The sequence below is a fragment of the Oncorhynchus clarkii genome, chromosome 13, assembly GCF_045791955.1.
Source record: "Oncorhynchus clarkii lewisi isolate Uvic-CL-2024 chromosome 13, UVic_Ocla_1.0, whole genome shotgun sequence".
NCBI classification, from domain to species: domain Eukaryota; kingdom Metazoa; phylum Chordata; class Actinopteri; order Salmoniformes; family Salmonidae; genus Oncorhynchus; species Oncorhynchus clarkii.
Window position 1 is genome coordinate 51,040,709 of NC_092159.1, and position 23,550 is coordinate 51,064,258.

General features: G+C 43.4%; 2 protein-coding genes across 5 annotated transcripts; one reads left to right on the forward strand and one right to left on the reverse strand.

Annotated features, from left to right (window-relative positions):
* Positions 1-2,569: 2,569 nt before the first annotated feature.
* Positions 2,570-8,981, reverse strand: LOC139365021 (PAT complex subunit CCDC47). Of its 4 annotated transcripts, XR_011626529.1 has the most exons (13): positions 8,599-8,958; positions 7,352-7,653; positions 7,133-7,225; positions 6,666-6,962; positions 6,514-6,579; positions 6,273-6,374; positions 6,035-6,145; positions 5,763-5,848; positions 5,538-5,596; positions 5,306-5,415; positions 4,980-5,147; positions 3,494-4,848; positions 2,570-3,416 (listed from the first exon to the last, which is right to left on the reverse strand). XR_011626529.1 is itself a non-coding variant. In XM_071102330.1 (12 exons), exons 2-12 carry the CDS (start codon positions 7,643-7,645, stop codon positions 4,768-4,770), a joined length of 1,467 nt encoding a protein of 488 aa, XP_070958431.1. In that variant the 5' UTR covers positions 7,646-7,653; positions 8,878-8,981; the 3' UTR covers positions 2,570-4,767. The 4 variants fall into 4 exon arrangements, 3 of the variants coding, with proteins under 3 accessions (XP_070958431.1, XP_070958429.1, XP_070958432.1); XM_071102330.1 differs by having other exon boundaries at positions 2,570-4,848; positions 8,878-8,981; XM_071102328.1 differs by having other exon boundaries at positions 2,570-4,848.
* A 528-nt stretch (positions 8,982-9,509) lies between these two features.
* Positions 9,510-23,545, forward strand: LOC139365022 (DDB1- and CUL4-associated factor 7-like). The gene is made up of 7 exons (XM_071102332.1): positions 9,510-10,124; positions 11,931-12,089; positions 12,303-12,414; positions 13,275-13,393; positions 21,606-21,815; positions 21,935-22,052; positions 22,147-23,545. Exons 1-7 carry the CDS (start codon positions 9,987-9,989, stop codon positions 22,317-22,319), a joined length of 1,029 nt encoding a protein of 342 aa, XP_070958433.1. The 5' UTR covers positions 9,510-9,986; the 3' UTR covers positions 22,320-23,545.
* Positions 23,546-23,550: the final 5 nt, after the last annotated feature.

Sequence of the window (23,550 nt, forward strand, 5' to 3'; positions counted from 1 at the left end):
CATACAGGTAGCTATAGGATTTTAAAAACTTTTCTCTTGTCTATGACTACTTGTGGCGAATCTACGGATCAATGTATCAGATGTGGCCTTAGAGATACCCATTCCACACAGTATAACTTGCAGGACATTGACACAGAAAAATGTATTATTTAATTATCCTCATACCTCCAGTTTTGAACTTCTTTACTTAGTTATATGCATACGGAGTACCAAAGAAGTTTCAAAAGAACTGCTGCACAAGGAAACGATCAAGTGACTACATTGCCATCATGTGGCCAAACATGGCACCGCAGGGAAACGAGACATGATCACACACGTCACACAAGTAAAAGGGTTATGTTCATAGCTGCGGGAAGTAGGGTTGCTGCAGCAACCCTTAAACAAAAACATTACTCCTGTGTGAGCGGACAAAAATAAAAATATTCCTCAGCAAAGCACAACTAGCTAGTGTGTGACGTTGCCATTGTTTTGACAACAGCACCAGGCTGGGGGCAAGTTTGCAGTAAGCCAGAGGTATACAACGGACGTTTGAAGCTCCTTTTTATCAAAGGTTTGCGAAAACATGTTTGTTTATTAATCAAATACGAGTATGTAGCTAGCATAATGTATACCTGTGCCTGCTATGACGATAAAAAAAAGGTAACATTACTGACAAACACTTAAGTTCCATCTCCTACTTCACTCTTCCAGTTATCGCACGGATCCAGACAGTGAGCTAAATACACAATGAGCTTTCATTTTGCAATGGAAGTGCTATAAGCTCATCCAAGACCAAGCCATCCGGACGGTTAACAAAATATACATGATACAGTGCATTCAGAAAGTATTCAGGACGCTTTACTTTTACCACATTTTGTTTCTCACAATAAACACAATACTCCATAATGACAAATCTAAAGCAGGTTTGGACATTTTCACAAATTAATTACAAATAAAACATAACATTTACATAAGTAATCAGACCCTTTACTCAGTACTTTGTTTAAGCACATTTGGCAGCGATTACAGCATTGAGTCTTCTTGGGTATGACACTACAAGTTTGGCACAGATATTATTAGGGTTCAAGTCTTGGCTCTGGATGGCCCACTCAAGGACATTCAGACTTGTCCCGAAGCCACTCCTGCCTAGTCTTGGCAGTGTGCTTAGGGTCGTTGTCCTGTTGGAAGGTGAACCTTCGCCCCAGTCTGAGGTCCTGAGTGTTCTGGAGCAGGTGTCATCAAGGATCTCTGTATTATGCTCCTTTCATCTTTCCCTCATTCCTGACTAGTCTCCCAGTCCCTGCTGCTGAAAAACATACCCACAACAGGATGCTGCCACCACCATGCTTCACCGTTGGGATGGTGCCAGGATTCCTCCAGACGTAACGCTTGGCATTCAGGTCAAAGAGTTCAATCTTGGTTTCATTAGACCAGAGAGTCTTGTTTCATGGTCTGAGAGTCTTTAGGTGTCTTTTGGCAAACTCCAAGTGGGCTGTCATGTGCCTTTTACTGAGCAGTGGTTTTCGTCTCGCCACTCTACCATAAAGGCCTGATTGGTAGAGTGCTGCAGAGATGGTTGTCCTTCTGGGTTATTCCCCAATCTCCACATTGGAGCTTTGTCAGAGGGACCATCACCTCCCTGACCAAGGTCCTTCTCATGTGCATTTACCACAGGTGGACTCCAATCAAGTTGTAGAAACATCTCAAGGATGATCAATGGAAACAGGATGCACCTGAGCTAAATTTCGAGTCTCATAGCAAAGGGTCTGAATACTTTTGTTAGTACATTTGTCAACATTTCTATAAACCTGTTTTCACTCTGTCATTCAGTGTGTAAATTGATGAGGATTTATTTATTTAATGCATTTTAGAATAAGGCTGTAACGTTACAAAATGTGGAAAAAGTCAAGGGGTCTGAATACTTTCCGAAAGGACTGTGTGATGTGGTGCATTTCAGTTTGATGGTTGGTATTGTTTTTACATGACTTTTATGTCGGAGTGGGGTTGTTGAACACGTCCTGTATTGCCACATGGGCCTTTGACTTCAGTCATTATTCCAGATTTGCGGGACCCTCGACCTCATAGGATCTGCCATCTTTAATTTCTGTCTCTTGTTCACAAAGCTGGATGAGTTTGACGTGGGCCCCATTCCCCTCAAGGATGTGACCTTCGCTCACCTCAATGACAACATCAAGGAACTCTTCCTGGCCAAGATGGAGTACAGTACATTATCAGTTAGCATCAGATGCTGCCATTCAGCTCTCTGCATTGGTAACACATACTGTCCAATGCTGGTTTTTGTTAAACTACAGTACTAGGTCATAAAAATTACAATACTTACTCCCCAATAAGAATCAACATGCTGGCAGAAATGGTGGTTTCCAAAAAAGGCTACTGTACAGTATAGGAGACAAGGGAGTTGATATTAAGCCCACCAAGACAGCTTAGTTTGAACCCAGTAGCCTAGACAATCTCTCTGCGGACTCAATCTTTGGGTCAAATTTAGCGCTAGACTTACCGTCCCATTGGTCCATTTATAGTCACCTAACCACAAGACAACTCTTCAATAAAAAAAAAGACAGAAATTAGATTGTTCAATAACTTCCAGTGCATTTTATTGTTTGCTTAGAAATTCAGACAGACAGACATAACTTGTAAGGACTGTCACTTACAGTGGGGAGAACAAGTATTTGATAACCTGCAAAATCAGCAGTATTTCCTACTTACAAAGCATGTAAAGGTCTGTCATTTTTATCATAGGTACCACTTCAACTGTGAGAGACGGAATCTAAAACAAAAATCCAGAAAATTACATTGTATGATTTTTAAGTAATTAATTTGCATTTTATTGTATGACATACGTTTTTGATACATCAGAAAAGTAGAACTTAATATTTGGTACAGAAACCTTTGTTTGCAATTACAGAGATCATACGTTTCCTGTAGTTCTTGACCAGGTTTGCACACACTGCAGCAGGGATTTTGGCAGACTCCTCCATACAGACCTTCTCCAGATCCTTCAGGTTTTGGGGCTGTCGCTGGGCAATACGGACTTTCAGCTCCCTCCAAAGATTTTATATTGGGTTTAGGTCTGGAGACTGGCTAGGCCACTCCAGGACCTTGAGATGCTTCTTACAGGGCCACTCCTTAGTTGCCCTGGCTGTGTGTTTCGGGTCGTTGTCATGCTGGAAGACCCAGCCACGACCCATCTTCAATGCTCTTACTGAGGGAAGGAGGTTGTTGGCCAAGATCTCGCTATACATGGCCCCATCCATCCTCCCCTCAATACGGTGCAGTCGTCCTGTCCCCTTTGCAGAAAAGCATCCCCAAAGAATGATGTTTCCACCTCCATGCTTCATGGTTGAGATGGTGTTCTTGGGGTTGTACTCATCCTTCTTCTTCCTCCAAACACAGCGAGTGGAGTTTAGACCAAAAAGCTCTTATTTTTGCCTCATCAGACCACATGACCTTCTCCCAATCCTCCTCTGGATCATCCAGATGGTCATTGGCAAACTTCAGACGGGCCTGGACATGCGCTGGCTTGAGCAGGGGGGACCTTGCGTGCGCTGCAGGATTTTAATCCATGACGGCGTAGTGTGTTACTAATGGTTTTCTTTGAGACTGTGGTCCCAGCTCTCTTCAGGTCATTGACCAGGTCCTGCCGTGTAGTTCTGGGCTGATCCCTCACCTTCCTCATGATCATTGATGCCCAACGAGGTGAGATCTTGCATGGAGCCCCAGACCGAGGGTGATTGACCGTCATCTTGAACTTCTCCCATTTTCTAATAATTGCTCCAACAGTTGTTGCCTTCTCACCAAGCTGCTTGCCTATTGTCCTGTAGCCCATCCCAGCCTTGTGCAGGTCTACAATTTTATCCCTGATGTCCTTACACAGCTCTCTGGTCTTGGCCATTGTGGAGAGGTTGGAGTCTGTTTGATTGAGTGTGTGGACAGGTGTCTTTTATACAGGTAACGAGTTCAAACATGTGCAGTTAATACAGGTAATGAGTGGAGAACAGGAGGGCTTCTTAAAAAAAAAACTAACAGGTCTGTGAGAGCCCGAATTCTTACTGGTTGGTAGGTGATCAAATACTTATATCATGCAATAAAATGCAAATTAATTACTTAAAAATCATACAATGTGATTTTCTGGATTTTTTAGATCCCGTCTCTCACAGTTGAAGTGTACCTATGATAAAAATTACAGACCTCTACATGCTTTGTAAGTAGGAAAACCTGCAAAATCGGCAGTGCATCAAATACTTGTTCTCCCCACTGTAGATATAAATTAAAATTGGATACTTTGCATCTCGTCTTGTAGCATCCACAGTGTTAACTTAATAACTCAAACAGGCCTCACATGCCTTCATTCCTTTTAAAATATGAGCATTTTATTTCCCATCAAGAGGTGCAACCCCCAATCCCTGTCAATTTGATTAATAGGCTCATTGAGCCAACTTGCTTTGAAAAGAGCAATGAAAACCTATGCAGAAGAAAGTCAAAACAGAAGAAAAAAAACTTGCACGGGTTGTCATGGTGACAGACTTGATATGCAAAACTCCTCTGTCCCTCTCGCTTGTCACTAGCAGCTCACTCACAGCCAAGGAAAACACCACTGATTGGACAAAGTGTTTCCATGAGAACAGAAACAGCTAAGCTTGACACACCCATGGAGAAGGGAATGTCTGTGAGCCTGTGAGCCAGAACTGGGCGCTGAAGTGAGAGAGATGGATGGAAGCAGTGGAAACCGTCTGAGCTGTGTGATTGAATCCCTGTAGCTGTCTGTCCTCACATGGCTTTGACTTTGATCTGCTTCATCTTCATCTGCTTCTTCTCAATCTTCTTCTGATCACGACGTTGAGCAGCCTCCTGGAAAAGGGGGAAACACCATAGACAGTTCGAGCAAGAGGTACAAAGAAGGCCAAGATGAACAGTGTGCTGTGTTCCAACGTGTAATGTTACAGTGTGTTATTCTGCTGGTGGGCTGTGGTGGAGCTGACCTCCAGGCGGCGCTGTCTCTCAGGATCCTCCTCGCTCATGATCCTCTCCTTCTCAGCCCTCTTCTTCTCCTCCCGTCGGGTCTGAGCAGCCTCCTGGCGCTGATTGTGGGTCTGCTTCAGGAAGTTCTCCTCCACACGGGCACGGTTCTTATCCGCCTTCTGTTTTCCCTGGAGGACAGATACAGAGAGAAAGAGGGGGAGCAAGGAGATGCAGTGATGGATGAAAGGAAGACTGTAGATAAAAAAATATATAATAATTAAAGTCTGCCAATAGGCCAGAATGAGGGTGTACTAGGAGACTAGTGTAATTATCCTGCCATTCTCACCTCTCTGTTGAGGCGGAGCTTCTTGACCTTGTCGATGCTGTAGATGACCATGTTCATCAGGGGTAGCAGAGTGTCCATGTCTTTGGGAGACGTGTTCCCCATGCCAGGCACTACATGCACAAACACAGGAAAACATTTGTTAACATTTCATTCAGTCACTACATATCAAATATGGTGAATCGGCTGCATGCCAAGTGTTGGAAAGCATTTCAAGTAAAGACAGTTGGCTCACCATTAAATGTAAACAGCAGCGTCTTCTTGGTCTCAGGCAGTTTTAAGGGCTGTCCATCCCTGAAACACAACAGGGTTGAGAAGGAAGCTTCAGGTAACAGAAACAACTGTACATCATTTCATAAGAGGCTTTAATACAAGACCAGAGGTAGGGGTGGAGTAAGGACATTGGTGTGATATAGTTAATATGTTGTGGAAAAACTGACTTGCTTGCAGGCACACTTACTCTTGCACAACTTTTGTACCAGAAAATTGGTCAGAGAAATGGATGGACTCGATCTTGTCAGCATGGTTGGTGATATAATGAACCATCTGAAAGACAAAGACAGTGGAAGGGTGAATGAAAGAAAAACAAGGGGTCTGTCAAATTGTAGCACACTGTACTCTTCAAGTCAAATTCTCCCACTACAAACAATAAGAGACCACTCTGCAATAGCCTAGTGACAAAGTCCCCACTGTGGTGAGTAGGCCACAACAGAGGTCCCCTCCCTTGCTCACCTTGCTGTCCATCACACCATCCGTGACCTCACCCATCTCTGTCAGGATGGCCAGGAGCTCAGGAAGGCCGTACTTTGCCCCTGACTTGGGCTTGTCACTGCAGAACTCACTCTGGGGACAGACAGACACACAAACAAAGACGGGTCAATACATACACCCACGCAGCCTGAGGCTTATAGATGGTTAATAGTGTCTGGAAGGCTGAATGAATGTACAGTGATGTTGGCCCGCCCCTCACCAAGTCCTGCATCTCCTTTTGCATCCGGGCCATGGCCTTTTTGGTGCCCACAGCAAACACAAACGTATCCATGTCCTCATCATTCAGAGTAACTTTGATTTGCTACAAAGAAAAAGAGACTGACTTGCTGTATATTTCTGACAACAGAAAAGGTCTACCTTTAGGAAAGTATTTGTAAGCGCTGAGGTGAGTGACAATGTGACTGGTGATGTACATGTATGCAGGCATCATATGTACCCACCACTTGATCACAGACTGGCCTCATCATCCTGGCCAGTACATTCAGCAGGTCCTGCCTCTTCACAAACTGGAACAGACCAGAGAAAACATTGAAACAGCAGCTAGTTCTCACACAAACACTTTCTCTCTCTTACTCACACACACTGTAAATACCTTAAGCTGGATGAGCATGCCCTCACAACAGACTCGACCTGAGCACCACAGGTTGTAGATGTGCTCATTCTCCTGGTTCAGCTTCCCGGTGCTCACTGCATCCTTACTGGTGCCATCATCACCCACCAAGGCAAAGTTGCTCTCCAGGAGCTCTCGGTGGGAGTTGAACCAGGCTGTGGCCAGACGGCTGTTCTTGTTCTTGCCGATGATGTAGTTCATGATATAGGCCAGCAGGCCCGTCACCATTAGAATTTCCATGTAGTAGCTCTCCCAGCTGTTCTGAAGGTGGGCCGGCACCTGGAAGGGGAAGACGGACAGACTCATCACCTTGACAACCACAACATTTGATCTTGGCACTCACATTTAAGAAGGATTTTCTTCTTGGTTGTCAGAGTACAGTTTAAGAAATAGGTCTGTAATCAATGGCTTCCTAATGGTCACTAGTCTGGTGTTAACAGTGAACTTACTGTGTGGATGATCAGAGGGTCTTTAAGGGACTGGCTGGGCTTCTCCATGCCATCAAACTCGTCTGGATCGTACTTGCTGTACATGTCTTGATCCTACAGCAATACAAAAATAAATATTGATTAGTTCTGGCACAAACCAAAAACACAGTGCATGGGATAGTGTGCCAACTAAGTTGTCCCTGGTCATATGCAAGCTACCAGGCCACAGCAGCCCCTAACCTGTGTATCGGAATCCTCAAAGCCGTCCTCCTGTCCGTCTTCCTCCAGCTCCACTGTGGCCTCGTCCTCATCGTCCTCAGCAGGCTGAGCAGGGGGGGCACCACGGGGTGGAGGGGCCGTCTCTGGCTCGGCCGCAGTGTCCTCGCTCACATCCTCAAACTCAGCAAAGTCATTGTCATCTGCAAAGTCTGCCAGGTCTTCCCCATCGTCAAAGTCATCGTTGTAGCGTCCCCTGGAGACGGGCAGTGCCAGGAGAAGTAGCAGTGTGGGCAGCAAGAGGTACACACTCCTCATGGTTGAAGCTGTGCCAGCACAGGCCGGAAAATGAGAGGACAGGTGGGAGGAGAAGAGCAGGAGGAAGATAAGGAGGGAAAGGTCAAACCAGGTGGGTTTGGAGGTGACAGGTCAAACCAGCACTAGACAGAATGCCTCAGTCAGTCTCACACAGGCTGGCTGGCACAAAGATGTTTCCAACAAATATCTGCATTACTGTGAGTTGATTTAGTTACATGCCCAGGATAGTAACTTGTTTTTTTTTACAACACATATCTATAATTTCATGCCTCTTACATCCACTCCCACTGAAAAGGTCAACATCCAAGAGAGTGGTAGCTAGGTCTGGACACTGTCAAATTACGTAAATCAAAAAGGTGTCAGTCTGAACGCCATAGAATCTATTCATCAATCGGACTGGACATGGACTGTGGTTATTGGTAATGACCCAGTGACCCTATCATTCACAGGTCAACAATATTCTAAAAATATGTCTCGCGTTGCTTTCTTTATTTACACATCATCATTCTAGACCAGTGTCCTAGTCCGATTATGCTAGATAACTACCAGTTTAACAAACCACAGCTACAAATCTTGCTTCGCATTCAGGTGAGCTAACTAAAGTTAGCTGTCTGCTGTTAGCCAAATCCACTCTCTGACTGTTAGCTAGCTAGCTTGACTTGGAGTGGCTAGTTGAAATCATAGAACATTTCAGATGGCTAAGATTACAAAGAGCTAGCAAATATGCAACACAGTTCACAAAATCTGGTTAACTAAGCTAGATAACTGACTGATTAGCCAACGTGTCCCACCCCATCTCTTCCCATTCTAACCGAGCAAGCTAGCTAACGTCACCAACCAAGTTATTGCCACGCTATAGCTAATACGTGGTTGACAATATAACAATAGCCGGATTTATCAAGTTGAATCAAACTAAAGCAAAACAACACATGTAACGTTTGCTGTATGAATACCTATGGAGTGTTAAAATACGTTCCTATAGAAAACGCTGAGGTCGTCGTTAGCTTAACTGTTCAATACAGTCCTCTTGACAGTAGATTATACCACAGAGTTTCTAAAAAAAAAAAAACCCAGAGGCGCAACCTCGCGATACTTCCTGGACCGCTTGCGAAACAGACCAAGCCGGGGTTTGAGAAGTCAAATGTTCTTCCTTGTTGATTTTCTCGAAATCTAAAGACACAGCCTAGATTCAAGCCAATATTGTAAGTAGTTAAATATGTTATTACTCCAACCTTGTGAAAGTGACAAACTGACACTTTTTCATGTTCGTTAAAAATAACGTTATAGCGAAGAAGTGTCTTTGAGTTGACAGTGTGCACATGCGCAGTTCGGCCGAGACGTTACCCGTTGACGTTTAGCTAGCCTACCAACGTCGCCAACCGCCTACAAGTGTGATTAGGGGTTTCTATTGGATAATCCGTTTATGGTGCTTTCAAGACAACTGGGAACTCGGGGAAAATACGAGGTGAAATAATAACACCAGTGATCTTCGGGTCAGAAAGTCGTAGCGCTAGAAAGATGCCAGAGTTCCAGACTTGGAATTCCGAGTTGCATGACTGTTCAAAAGTAGTTTCCCAGTTGTATAGAGTTTATCAAATTGACGAATATATATATATTTTTGTGCATTTTTACCTCAGCCTAACTCTTTTCCTAACCTGCTGAGTAAGTTATCCTAACCTGTTACGAAAAGTTAATTGTGACATAAACTATATCCCTTCTAGACACAATCCCCAAACAGAGTCCACCACCCCTGTTACGCTGTTAAAATAGTTTAAAAAAAAACATATTTGCATATTTTCAGAATGGTGTGATTGGTATGATGATTTCCACACTTTAATGGGTTGATTGTAGTCTATGAGCTAGCAAGCGTCACACCGCCGACATTTTCTTCGATGGGAGGAGAGTGATCCCCCATCCCTCTTTGTGGTTACAGCAGCAGTGTTGTTGAAGTCGGAGTCGGGTCAAAGCTAGCAGGGGACTCAATTCGAAAAGCAGGCTCACTTACCCGGATCATCAAAATCGAGCGAATAGCAAATTCAGACTATTGTCCGTAAGCTAATGTGTATCTCGAAGCTTCGTTTACCTTCGTTGTTCGACAGTGATAGCTATCACGCGGTACAACGCGCTACTAGCTAGCTAATGGCGTTAACTGGGCTAGTGTAGTATCCATAACTAACGACTGTTTGCTAGCTAGCTGTCGTTAGACAGCCGTTGTCCTTTGAACTGTTCAAATCTTCAATTCGGAAAGTCTAACGAGCCGTGGGGTATATTTTGTTCCAAGGAAACAGTTGTTTTGCTTTATATAGGTAAGGATTTGATATACGAGCTCGTTTATTGAGCTATGTCGCTCCACGGTAAGCGAAAAGAGATCTACAAATACGAAGCGCCATGGACGGTGTATGCAATGAACTGGAGCGTTCGTCCCGACAAACGCTTTCGCCTGGCCCTTGGAAGTTTCGTTGAAGAATATAACAATAAGGTGAGTGAGAAGATGAACTGTATATTTTTGTTAACCAGTCCCAGTGGAGAATCAGAACTAATTAGTTGGGACCACCGTGAATCACACAATGCTGTGATGTGGGCCACCCAGAACAGATCTTCGCTTCTGTGTTATAAGAGTTCACCCACAGAATGAACATGACCAAAAAGTGAATAAAAACAGTATGAAGTGTGTTTAAGCTCTAAGTAATTTTTTCCTTGTTATATCGTAGTCCTGGCCAAAAGTTGAGAATGACACATTAATTTCCACAAAGTTTGCTGCTTCAGTGTCTTTAGATATTTTTGTCAGATGTTACTATGGAATACTGAAGTATAATTACAAGCATTTCATAAGTGTCAAAGGCTTTTATTGACAATTACATGAAGTTGATGCAGAGAGTCAATATTTGCAGTGTTGACCCTTCTTTTTCAAGACCTCTGCAATCCGCCCTGGCATGATGTCAATTAACTTCTGGGCCACTGATGGCAGCACATTCTTGCATAATCAATGCTCGGAGTTTGTCAGATTTGTGGGTTTTTGTTTGTCCACTCGCCCCTAAGGATTGACCACAAGTTCTCAAAGGGATTAAGATCTGGGGAGTTTCCTGGCCATGGACCCAAAATATCGATGTTTTGTTCCCCGAGCCACTTAGTTATCACTTTTTCCTTATGGCAAGGTGCTCCATCATGCTGAAAAGGCATTGTTCGTCACCAAACTGTTACTGGATGGTTGGGAGAAGTTGCTCTCGGGGGATGTGTTGGTACCATTCTTTATTTATGGCTGTGTTCTTAGGCAAAATTGTGAGTGAGCCCACTTCCTTGGCTGAGAAGCAACCCCACACATGAATGGTCTCAGGATGCTTTACTGTTGGCATGACACAGGACGGATGGTAGCGCTCACCTTGTCTTCTCCGGACAAGCTTTTTTCCGGATGCCCCAAACAATCCGAAAGGGGATTCATCAGAGAAAATGACTTTACCCCAGTCCCCAGCAGTCCAATCCCTGTAGAATTTTGCAAAATATCAGTCTTATGTTTTTCCTGGAGAGAAGTGGCTTCTTTGCTGCCCTTCTTGACACCAGGCCATCCTCCAAAAGTCTTCGCCTCACTGTGCGTGCAGATGCACTCACACCTGCCTGCTGCCATTCCTGAGCAAGCTCTGTACTGGTGGTGCCCCGATCCCACATCTGAATCAACTTTAGGAGAAGGTTCTGGCGCTTGCTGAACTTTTTTGGGCGCCCTGAAGCCTTCTTTACAACAATTGAACCGCTCTCCTTGAAGTTATTGATGATCCGATAAATGGTTGATTTAGATGCAATCTTACTAGCAGCAATATCCTTGCCTGTGAAGCCCTTTTTGTGCAAAGCAATGATGACGGCACGTGTTTCCTTGCAGGTAACCATGGTTGACAGAGGAAGAACAATGATTCTAAGCACCACCCTCCTTTTGAAGCTTCCAGTCTGTTATTCAAACTCAATCAGCATGACAGAGGGATCTCCAGCCGTGTCCTCGTCAACACACACCTGTGTTAACAAGAGAATCACTGACATGTCAGTTGGTCCTTTTGTGGCAGGGCTGAAATGCAGTGGAAATGTTTTTGGGGGATTCAGTTCATTTGCATGGCAAAGAGGGACTTAGCAATTAATTGCAATTCAGTTGATCACTCTTCATAACATTCTGGAGTATATGCAAATTGCCATCATACAAACTGAGGCAGCAGACTTTGAAAATTAATATTTGTTTTTCTGAAAACTTTTGGCCACTACTATATCAAGAGCGGTTTCTGATTTAATTCTTGTTTCTCTTCAGGTGCAGATTGTGGGTCTGGAGGAGGAGAGTTCAGAGTTCATCTGCAGGAACACCTTTGACCACCCCTACCCCACCACCAAGATCATGTGGATCCCGGACAGCAAGGGTGTTTACCCAGACCTGCTTGCCACTAGCGGGGACTACCTGCGCATCTGGAGGGTATGCATGCACCCACAGCCTCCTTGATACTAAATCATTCATAAACATAATAGATGTCATATGTTGGGTGATCCCTGGCCTGCACCCTCTTCTAACTATTGTGTCCCTTTTGCAGCATCTGGAGTTGCACTCTAGCTCAGTTACTTGCCCAGGGGGGACTATTTTCTACGTTGTTGTATAGCATCTCATGGCTTGTTAAATCTTACCCCTTAGGTCAGTGAAACAGAGACGCGTTTGGAATGCTTGCTGAATAACAACAAGAACTCTGACTTCTGTGCCCCACTCACCTCGTTTGACTGGAATGAAGTGGATCCTAATCTACTGGGTAAGAGATGGGGCATATGCATATAGTAGAGCTGGGACTATAAACCGAAAATGATTGACACCGACCAAATATCATGGACATTTTGCTGATCTCGTTCATTACAGCAAATGTGAAGTTTCAAATTAGATAAGTTTGCTAATATGGGTGATTGTTAATACAACAATTGATAGCTACAACATTCAAAGTAGTAGATTTAAGAGTAATATAAAAAAGAACTGTAGTGCACATTAATGTTATAAACTTGTCATTCAAGTTATCGTGATAATTTAGTCCATTTATTGTGACATGGATGTTTGTCTATATTGCCCAGCTCTAGCATATAGTCTATTGGTTTGCTGTCAGTGGCTACAGCATGTGTGTCAGAGTAAGTAGCATATAACAGTTTAAATACAATCTCAAATAGCTGCCTGTCACTTTTAAAATCTGGGCATCGTCACATATTTCATTAAATAAATGCTGGGTCTAAATGAATTGTTTACAACTGTTACCATGGACACAGCTCTGATATTCCCACAGTCGTGCATTACATTCTGTCAATGTTACAAGCCATGGCGCCACCAAAAATAAAACACAGCATCAAATGAATTGTGCTAAAGCGTGAAATGGGGGGTGTGTGATAGGCAGCCTTTGCAGGTCTGATCTGCTATGCATTTGTTATAATGTTTATACAGGTCATACTGGTAGTCTTTTCAACATTCTATTGAGCTGTGGCATAATGGAAATAGATGCCTGGGTATAAAAGAAGCCTGTCTCAAATGAGCGCTGGTTGTGTAGAGTGATTAATGCAAATAAACGTTTTACAGTATGTCTTGTTTGGTGAGTGTCTGCTTTTAATCCTGGTTCTGATCTGTCCATTACAGGCACCTCCAGCATTGACACCACCTGTACTATCTGGGGGTTGGAGACTGGCCAAGTGCTGGGCAGAGTCAACCTCGTATCCGGCCACGTCAAGACCCAGCTCATTGCTCATGACAAAGAGGTGTGTGAGGGCTGAGGGGGAATATAAGCCTTGCCTTGAAGTTTAGTTTGCTTGTATGAATGAGTAAGTAAAGTCTAGTTGTTGTGAGCAGGGGCTAGAACCTGTTCAGGGAGCCGAACCGAAAGCCGGAAAATAATGACATTTTTTGAGGAACGGAATTGGGAACGAAACTGGTCTCTAGTGTTCCGTAACAAAATCCTTCATTCCAAATCTTGAGAACCGATTTAATAATGTTATTTTTTTTGTTCAAAAAATATTTCTAATGTCTAATTATGTCATTCAGTGAAGTTACGACTCTAAAGGTATTCTAGTAATAGCCTAAACACATCCCAATTCACATGATGTTTAGCGCTTCAAACCAAGCCCCCTCCATGTCCAGCCCTCTCTCTCTGTCCTCACCCATGAAATTGTCTTATCCTGCGCCTGCACTTAAATGGCCAATTAAATATGTAAACAAATAGCTTGCACATACACGGCAAGCTGCTCCACCCAAACTAATTTATGAAGCAAATGAATGAGCTAAATGTGAATACGGTTTATTTTACAGCCTAAACATTTTTTTTTTTAAACTCTGTTTATTAAGTTTCACACACACACACAGACAAAAAAAATACAAATAAAAATACAAATAAAAAAATAGCTTTAAAGATACCATACTTTAGACAAGTTAAACACACCGGGCAGAAGGCTACAGAGGTTAAAGGGCAATCTATAGTACAGGGACAGAGCAAACACCTCACCATTGTTCCTGTAAACAGTCAAGGGATAAGGGTGGAGAAATGCAACCACTCACAGACAGTCATGGCCACAGACCGACCATCCACTGGACCAAAAATAAAGTTTACAATGCTTTAAAATTAAAATTTAAAAAATGATTATTCATGTAGGCGTGAACAAAATGTAAAAATAACTGTGAAAAACAAGCTCACACTTCAGTCTCTTCCCGGGCAAGATGAACAAGGCATCCGCGGATCACAATCAATAAGCAGTTAATGCCCCCCCCCAGCAAAAACACAGAGAGAAGCTCCTCCAACCCTTAAGTCACAGGGGGGTCAAATACAGACTTATTTTAGTTTTAATTGGAATGCCATCAGAGGATGGACTGTTTAAAGTAAGACCGTAATGGAGCCCAAGCCTCATTAAACAGTTTGGGGTTCCCATGTGAATTTAATTAAATTTTTTCTAGTTTCAGAGAGCACAACACATCTCTCACCCAATATTTATAAGATGGGGGAGCTGCCATCTTCCAGTTCTGTAGTATTAGCTGTCTAGCTAAAAGAGTTGTATAAGCAACAGTGTCCGACTGGATTCTTGATAGGGGGGTACCCATGGGCAGTACTCCAAAAAGGGCTGTAAGGGGAGACGGATCTATAACAGTGTCATATATATCGGAGAAACATTTAAATATTAATTCCCAGAAACCCGACAGTTTATGACAGCCCCAAAACATATGCAACAGTGTGGCTGGTTCCACTTTACATCTGACACAGGTAGGATCAAAATCAGAGAATATTCTTCCAAGTTTGGCCCCTGACCAGTGGATACGGTGAACCACCTTGAATTGAATGAGGCTGTGTCTAGTGCTAAAAGAGGACGAGTGCACCCTGTGCAGCACAGATTCCCAGGCGTCTTCCCCAAGTTCCTCCCCCAAATCCTTTTCCCATCGAGTCTTTAAAGGCACCAGAGAAGGGTTCTGTAGGTCATGAATGATTGCATATACATCTGAAATTGCGCCCCTAGGAAGCTTGTTCAGTTCCAAGATGCTCTCTATAGCTGTATTCGCAGGCCTATTGGGAAATCCAGGTGTGTTAGCTCTGACAAAGTTTCTAGTCTGGAGATAGCGGAAAAAGTGGGATTGGGGGAGATTGAACTTTTCCTGCAGCTGAGAAAAAGAGGCAAATGTATCATCAAAGAATAATTGGGCTAGTGAGGAGAGGCCTAGTGAGTGCCAAATGCCAAAAGCCCCATCATTCAAAGATGGAGGAAATAAAATGTTCTGATTGATTGGGCCTGATAGAGAAAAGCCTCGGAGGCTAAAGGCTAAGCGGAACTGATTCCAAATTTTAAGAGACTGCTTTACAATTGGGTTGACACACCTTTTGCCTAGGGACACTGGGAGAGACGAGCACAACACAGAGGAAAGTGCTGCAGGTTTACACGATTCAGACTCCACCTGGATCCAGAGTGGTCTAGGGCCAGTAGGATCAGTCTGCAGCCAGTACAGAACGGCTCTGAAATTTGCAGCCCAGTAGTATGTCTGAAAATTTGGTAGAGCTAAACCCCCCAATGACCTAGGCTTCTGTAAATGTTTTCTACCAATCTGTGGTACCTTGCCATCCCAAATAAAATGCATAAATGTTTGATCCAGTGAAATAAAAAAAGATTTTGGAATACAAATGGGTAAACATTGAAATAAATATAAACATTTGGGCAACACATTAATTTTAATGACATTAATCCTTCCTATAAGAGAAAGGGGTAGCGAATTCCAAAAAGTAAAAGATTGTTTCAAGCTGTCTGCTAGAGCAAAAAAGTTTTCCTGAAACAAATTTTAATATTTCCTTGTCACTTTAACCTCTAGCGTCGAGCAATCCCGTATCCGGAGCGTAATCGTAGCCTCAAGCTCATTACCATAACGCAACGTTTCCTATTCATGAAAATCGCAAATGAAATAAAAATATTGAAACACAAGCTTAGCCTTTTGTTAACAACACTGTCGTCTCAGATTTTCAAAATATGCTTTAACCAAAGCTACACAAGCATTTGTGTAAGAGTAATGATAGCATAGCATTAAGCCTAGCATTCAGCAGGCAACATTTTCACAAAAACAAGAAAAGCATTCAAATAAAATAATTTACCTTTGAAGAACTTCGGATGTTTTCAATGACGGGACTCTGTTAGATAGCAAATGTTCATTTTTTCCAAAAATATTATTTGTGTAAGAGAAATAGCTCCGTTTTGTTTATCATGTTTGGCTAAGAAAAAATAACGAAAATGCAGTCAACACAACGCCAAGCTTTTTTCCAAATTAGCTCCATAATATCGACAGAAACATGGCAAACGTTGTTTAGAATCAATCCTCAAGGTGTTTTTCACAATTCTATTAGATGAAAAATCATTCCTGGCAGTCGGTTTCTCATCAAAGGCAAACGGAAAAATACTGCAGCTGGAGATTACGCAATAATTGCGACGGAGGACACCAAGCGACCACCTGGTAGATGTAGTCTCTTATGGTCAATCTTCCAATGATATGCCTACAAATACGTCACAATGCTGCAGACACCTTGGGGAAAACGTAAGCTGACTCCTAGCTCCTCAACAGCCATAGTCATTGGCAGCAGGTCTTTCAAAAAATGGGCCACTTCCTGGTTGGATTTTTATCTGGGTTTCGCCTGTAACATCAGTTCTGTGGCACTCACAGACAATATTTTTGCAGTTTTGGAAACGTCAGAGTTTTCTTTCCAAAGCTGTCAATTATATGCATAGTCGAGCATCTCTTCGTGACAAAATATCTTGTTTAAAACAGGAATGTTTTTCATCCAAAAATTAAAAGAGCGCCCCCTATATCGAAGAAGTTAACTCCCAAGTAGGTGAATTGATCCCGGACAATCCTAAACTGAGAACTTGTAAAAGAGCACTTTAAAGCAGCCTTGTTTACCGGAAAAATCTCACTCTTGCCTAGATTCAGCTTGTACCCTGAGATTGATCCAAACTTTTTAAGAACAGATAGGGCACGTGGCAATGAGGTATTGGGGTTGGAGATAAACAAAAGGAGGTCGTCAGCATATAGCGTGACTTTCTGCTTCCAGCCCGCCCTGATTATACCTTGAATGGCATCATTAGAGCGTAGTGCAATGGCGAGAGGCTCGATTGCCAAAGCAAACAACAAGGGGGAGAGTGGACAACCCTGTCTGGATCTGCGGTGCAAGGGAAAATAGTCAGAGGTCAAGTTATTTGTCCGTACCGAAGCCATGGGGGAAAAATAAAGAATCTTTATCCACGCAATGAATTTGGGGCCATAGCCAAATCTATAAAGGGCAGCTGTTAGGTAATCCCACTCAACGCAGTCAAACGCTTTTTCGGCATCAAGTGAGACCACCACCTCCGGGTCCTTCGACGCTGGGGAGTACAGTATATTCATAAGGCGCCTAATATTGAAAAATAAATGCCTATTTCTCACAAAGCCAGTCTGGTCAGAGTGTATTACTTGGTGCAACAAGCCTTCCATACGGATGGCTAAAAGCTTAGCTAGGATTTTGTAATCACAGTTTAAAAGCGAGATTGGGCGATAAGATCCACATTCCAGGGGGTCTTTGTTTTTCTTTAGTAGTAATGAAATTGAAGCCTGATAAAGACTAGGCGGTAGCTTTGAAGTATTAAGGCACTCTGCAAATAGTCGAGACAAGAATGGGCAAAGCAGACCAGAAAACGTCCTGTAAAATTCGGTTGGAAAACCGTCCGGACCCAGTGATTTACCACTTTTCATTGCGGACACTGCTGTTGCAATCTCCTCAAGCGTAAATTCTTCTTCTAGACAGTCATGGGAGTCTGTATCAATTGAAGGCATATTCAAGCCATTAAAGAAGGAGTCAATCAGCAAAGGGTCTTGAGGGTATTCAGAGGTGTATAGCGCAGAGTAAAATTGTTTAAATTGATCATCGATCTCTTTATGTATAACTGTGGTGGCACCAGACGGGGTCCTTATTTGTGGGATTAAATGTGAGGCCTCAGATTTACGGATCTGATGCGTAAGGAGTTTACTGGCCTTGCCGCCTTGTTCATAGACTTTGTATCGAGCTCGCAAGAGTAACTGTTCAGCTTGCCTGGTAGAAAGCTCATCAAATTCAGATTGGAGTAGTTGGCGCTCTTTATGCAGATCAGAGGAAGGATCCGTAGCATACTTCTCATCCAATGTGGCTATGGACTCGCTCAGGTCCCGAAGTCGCTGGGAGCAAACTCTGTTTTGGCTGTATAAGAAATAATTTGGCCACGTAGGTATGCTTTGAGAGACTCCCATATGGTAGAGCAGGACATACCTGGTGTTGAATTAGTTTCTAGGAATAAGGTGATTTCAGAAGAAATGAAATTGACAAACTCCTTATCTGAGAGTAAAATGGGGTTGAGATGCCATTGATAACACATAGGAGGTCACTGGGGAAACTCTAGTTCAAGCACTAATGGTGAATGGTCAGAGATAACAATACTCTCGTAAGTACACTGCCGAAGGTTAGGCAGAAGTTTTTTGTCAAAAATAAGTAATCAATCTGGGAGTATGTTTGATGAACATGAGAATAAAAGGAATACTGTCTATCTGTAGGATGTAGGAAACGCCAGGCCTCAAACATAGCATATTTCTGAAGAAAGGATTGAATAAGTAGGGCACATTTAGATGGGCCTGTATTTGTTTGTGAGGACTTGTCAAGAACTGGGGACATTTTACAGTTGAAATCCCCCCCCTAAAATCAACAAATGAGAATCTAAATTGGGAATAGCAGACAGAAATGAAGAAATGAAACTTGTGTCATCCCAATTGGGAGCATAAACACTAGCCAAAACAAGAGGGGTAGAAAACAGTTCACCGGTTACTATGACGAATCGTCCCTTAGGATCAGCAATAACCTCAGAAGCTACAAAGGGAGTAGCTTTATCAACCAGAATAGCAGCACCTCTTGATTTACTATGAAAGTTTGAGTGGAACACTTGACCAACCCAGTCCTTACGCATCCTAAAATGCTCACCAGTCCTCAAGTGAGTCTCTTGTAGAAATGCAATATTTGCATTCAAACCCTTTAAGTGTGTCAACACCCTCTTACGCTTCACCGGGTTATTAACCCCTTTGGTGTTCCATGAAATGTACTTGATCGCATTATTTCGGCCCCTCTGGGCATTCCCGTTATTCAACCCTGTCATTAGAGCATAGAATGGAAAAGCAATGAGCGCCCAAAGCCCCCAGAATAACTTGTCTCAGAGTAATAATGTACGGTGGTAAATGTTTGGAAATAGTACAGAAAAAACCCAAAAAAGACAGAATGACAACATTAGAACTGAACAATTCAACCTGCCCCCCCCCCCGTCCCCCGTCCCCGTCCCCCCCCCGTCCCAGACAATACCTCCCCAAACGAGGTACAAGCCTAAATAGAACATGTTCTCTTCGCACAGTATGTCTGTGAGAGTGCGATCTTAAACCTAAACCCACAGTCCCGCTCTTTAAAGTCGCGTTTTGTTAGTGGATCAAGCAGCAAAAAGAAAGATTTGTATGTATTTCTTTCAAATAAAAAAAAAGGTGAATCCCTTGTGCAAACGGAATGACAAAAGCACCACTTGTAGATAATTATATTCCCAGTCTTATAACAGGCATTGCAAACAGGCAAATAAATAAAATGTATAAAGGCTCTCAGCCAAAAATCTAATTTGAAGTAAGGAAATCGTAGTAAGACAATCAAAAATAATAGTAATTATAATAGTAGTCTAGTTGACGCTGAGACAGCTTTACAACCAATACCAAAAAACTACGTGTGCGCAACGTTGAACGTTTGCTGGGCATAAATGACGCTCAAAACTTTTAAAATTAAAGTGAGACCCCAAAAACCTTGTAGCCTCGGGAGACATTTACTGTTTACTGGGTCAATGCAAACGGATGCAGTAAACAAATAACCAAAAATATTTTGAGACAATGTGTAAACAAACTAAATAGGTGAGCGAGATAAGGCACGCACACTAGATGATCAAAACATTAGATCACATCAAATAAGCCTGAATAGTTTCGCCAACTATACAAGACTAGCCTGTTATATCTAAACATAATTGTACCACAGGTGGGTTACTTACTATCCACAGTTCGCAAGCAACAGTTGCTGAACTGTGAGCATGTTCAAGACTTCTTGATGTGACGTTGAATGTGAGCCATAGCCTCATCCGGAGATTCAAATGTGTAGTCTTTACCCTCATGAGATATCCATAAACGGGCTGGGAATCGCAGTCCATACTTCACACTTGGATGGTCCCGAAGTACTCGTTTGGCCTGTCCGAAAGCTGCGCACTGCCTGGAAACAGTGGGGGAGTAGTCCTGGTAGATGGAGAAGCTCTGTCCTTGAAAGCTCAGAGTGGTATTGCGGGCTTGTCGGAGGATCTCCATCTTCTCATGAAAAAAGTGCACTCAAAGAATTATGTCACAGGGCCTCTCCCCATCCCGGGGCTTTGGGCGCAGCGACCGGTGGGCTCGATCAATCAGGGGCTTTTCATCTAAGGCAAGAACATCCTTCAGCAGCCCTGAAACGAAATCCGTGGTGCGATGCATTTCCGCTGACTCTGGAAGCGATACAAGTCTCGGGTTATTGCGGCGGGAGAATCCCTCTAAACTCACACAGCTCTCCTTCACCTTTTTCAAATCCGCAGCTAGGCGTTTAACTTCAGCCTCCAGGGATGTAGTTAAATCGGAGACATTAGTAGCGGAGGCCTCCAGTGCTGCAATCGTTGTAGTGTGTGACGCAGTTGTTGTTTTGAGTAATGTGATTGCTGGCACAGTCTCGTTCCGCAGGATGGTTACATCTGCTTTTAAAGTATCAGAAACCTCCTGTATTCTGGCCTCAATCGTAGCAACCACCTATCTCAGAGCGTAGTAGTTTGATGGCCTTTGATGGCCTCGAATGTTCATTTCAGCGCCGCCAGGCCAAGCCGCACCCCCGGGTAAAGTGTGTGTCCCCGGGCCCTCAGACTCAGGAGAGGGCGGTGATGAGAGCGGGTCTTGTAGGCCGGGTTTTCTCAAAGTCATGCTTTTGGCCTTATGTTTGGTCGACATGCTGACATTTGGAAGCAAAGTAGTCTTGGTTTTTACGGAAAGGGATCACCAAATTAATATTTGAAAATAAATACGGTTTTGCTGCAAAATTCACATAAACTTTAAGAATACCACGGGAGCAAACGGAAAACACGTCAGTCGCACATGGCGTCCCTCCTATCCCCCCCAGCCTAAACATTTTACCAAAAGGAGCAATATGAACCGTTACTTTTTTGGTGTTCCAACCAGTTCAGAATTTTATTATGCTGGTCGGACCACTGGAACAAAACAAATAGGGGTTCTGTTCAGAACAGAACGATTGGGAAATAATTTTGGTTCCAACCCCTGGTCCTGAGGTCATGAAGTCTGAATGTGTGTCCGTGGGTACATCAGTGTAATAACTCTGTATGTTGGTGGTGTTCTCTGTGTCTGTAGGTGTATGACATCGCATTCAGCCGCGCAGGCGGTGGTCGGGACATGTTTGCGTCGGTCGGAGCGGACGGCTCAGTACGCATGTTTGACCTGCGGCACCTAGAACACAGCACCATCATCTATGAAGATCCCCAGCACCACCCCCTACTGCGCCTCTGCTGGAACAAACAGGACCCCAACTACCTGGCCACCATGGCTATGGACGGCATGGAGGTCAGTCTATTTTACTGTCTCATTCCTCTTTCAGTTTGGTATTGTCCATTCTTTCTTTGTTGCTCCCTCTCCTTATTCCCATCTATTGTGTTATCTCTCTCCTGTGCTGTGTGTCTCAGGTTGTGATTCTGGACGTGCGTGTTCCCTGCACGCCGGTGGCCCGCCTCAACAACCACCGGGCCTGTGTCAATGGCATCGCCTGGGCTCCCCACTCCTCCTGTCACATCTGCACTGCAGGTAAACAGCTTCTTCACCAGTTCACCTTTCCTTAGACCCCATTTTAAGTCTTCTCACCTTCTCCCTTCAGCGTAATAATAATGTCTTTCCTCAGCCGACGACCACCAGGCGCTGATATGGGACATCCAGCAGATGCCCAGGGCCATCGAGGACCCTATTCTGGCCTACACAGCCGAGGGGGAGATCAACAATGTCCAGTGGGCCTCCACCCAGCCTGACTGGATCGCCATCGGCTACAACAACTGCCTAGAGATCCTGCGGGTCTAAAGCCAACCTTCACCTCAGGTGTGGAGGATGAGGACAATGTGTGGATTCAGAACTTGGACATGTTTTTTTGAGTGTAAGTAAATCTTGCAGGACTGCCTCAAACCACTACTCTGTCCTGGCTGATTGATGTACGTATGGGAGGCGGTGAGAACTTTGTCCCACTCCACAATGTCCTGGTTTACTCTGTTTTTGATAGAACTAATCCCTGTGTCAAAAGGAGTATGTTGTCGTCTTTATTTATTGTTTTGGTAATCATCAGTGTCTGTACAGCGCCAAAATGCATCAGTGGGTTCAACAATTCTAGATGGTCAATTCATTATGGAGTGAAACAGTGCAGTTCCAACTGAAGACTGCCTCTTGAGTGTGTTTAACCTGTTTTAGCCAGCAATATGACATAACGACATATTTAGGGTCAGGAAACTGGATTAAAAATGACACTCACTGTCAGAAAATGTCATTTAGGATCATCTGGGTGTCTTTCTGAACGGGTTTGAATCCAGTTGTAGACTTCTGAATTTGAAACCATAAGGCCAATTTAAAGGCCTCATAATTATTTAGTGTTTTTTTTTACATGGTTTGCTGGTACCAGATCACTTCCATGATTATACTGTGATAATCTGACATATAGTGAAGTGACTGAAGTGTTATGGTTCAATACCACAGGAAGTTGGTGGTACTTTAGAACAGGCTTGTTCTAACGACTGGAGCGGAAAGGGTGGAATGGTATCAAATACATATAACACATGGTTTCCAGGTGTTTGATGCCATGCCATTTGCTTCGTTCCAGCCATTATTGTGAGCTGTCCTCCCCTCAGCAGCCTCCTGTGTTCAACACACAGTTGCATGTCTCAGTTTGGATACTTTGCCATCAGCCCCTTTGGACTAGACCAGAACCTACCAAAAACAAGCTTCATAATGTTTTCTTCATTTTGAGTAGAGTTGCTTGGAACAACTGCAGTTCCTTTCAAGACTGTGTGAAACAAATACGTTTACTTAGCCTAGTACTGAAGGAGAGTGAAACCTTTTTTTCTCGTGTTTCACTATCCCTATCTTTTTATTGTTCTCTGTACTCGAAGGTCAACCCCCTTTTCGCATGTTTGTACAAGGGGAAATGTACATTCTTAAATATATGAACCAAGATATTGATAAGTCAAATGTACATGTAGTAGCTTTTTTCATAAAAGTTTGTATTACCAAATTTGCTCTAATAAATATTCCTTCATGTGTTTTT

Excerpts from the sequence above, each read along its gene's own strand:
- LOC139365021 (XM_071102330.1), bottom strand. The coding sequence starts at position 7,645 with ATGAGGAGTGTGTACCTCTTGCTGCCCACACTGCTACTTCTCCTGGCA. Across the intron at positions 5,597-5,762 it reads GGTACAAAAGTTGTGCAAGA|GGATGGACAGCCCTTAAAAC; the intron begins GTAAGTGTGCCT and ends GTTGTGTTTCAG. Across the intron at positions 4,849-4,979 it reads AGAGACAGCGCCGCCTGGAG|GAGGCTGCTCAACGTCGTGA; the intron begins GTCAGCTCCACC and ends CCCCTTTTCCAG.
- LOC139365022 (XM_071102332.1), top strand. The coding sequence starts at position 9,987 with ATGTCGCTCCACGGTAAGCGAAAAGAGATCTACAAATACGAAGCGCCA. Across the intron at positions 10,125-11,930 it reads TTGAAGAATATAACAATAAG|GTGCAGATTGTGGGTCTGGA; the intron begins GTGAGTGAGAAG and ends GTTTCTCTTCAG. Across the intron at positions 12,415-13,274 it reads AGTGGATCCTAATCTACTGG|GCACCTCCAGCATTGACACC; the intron begins GTAAGAGATGGG and ends TGTCCATTACAG.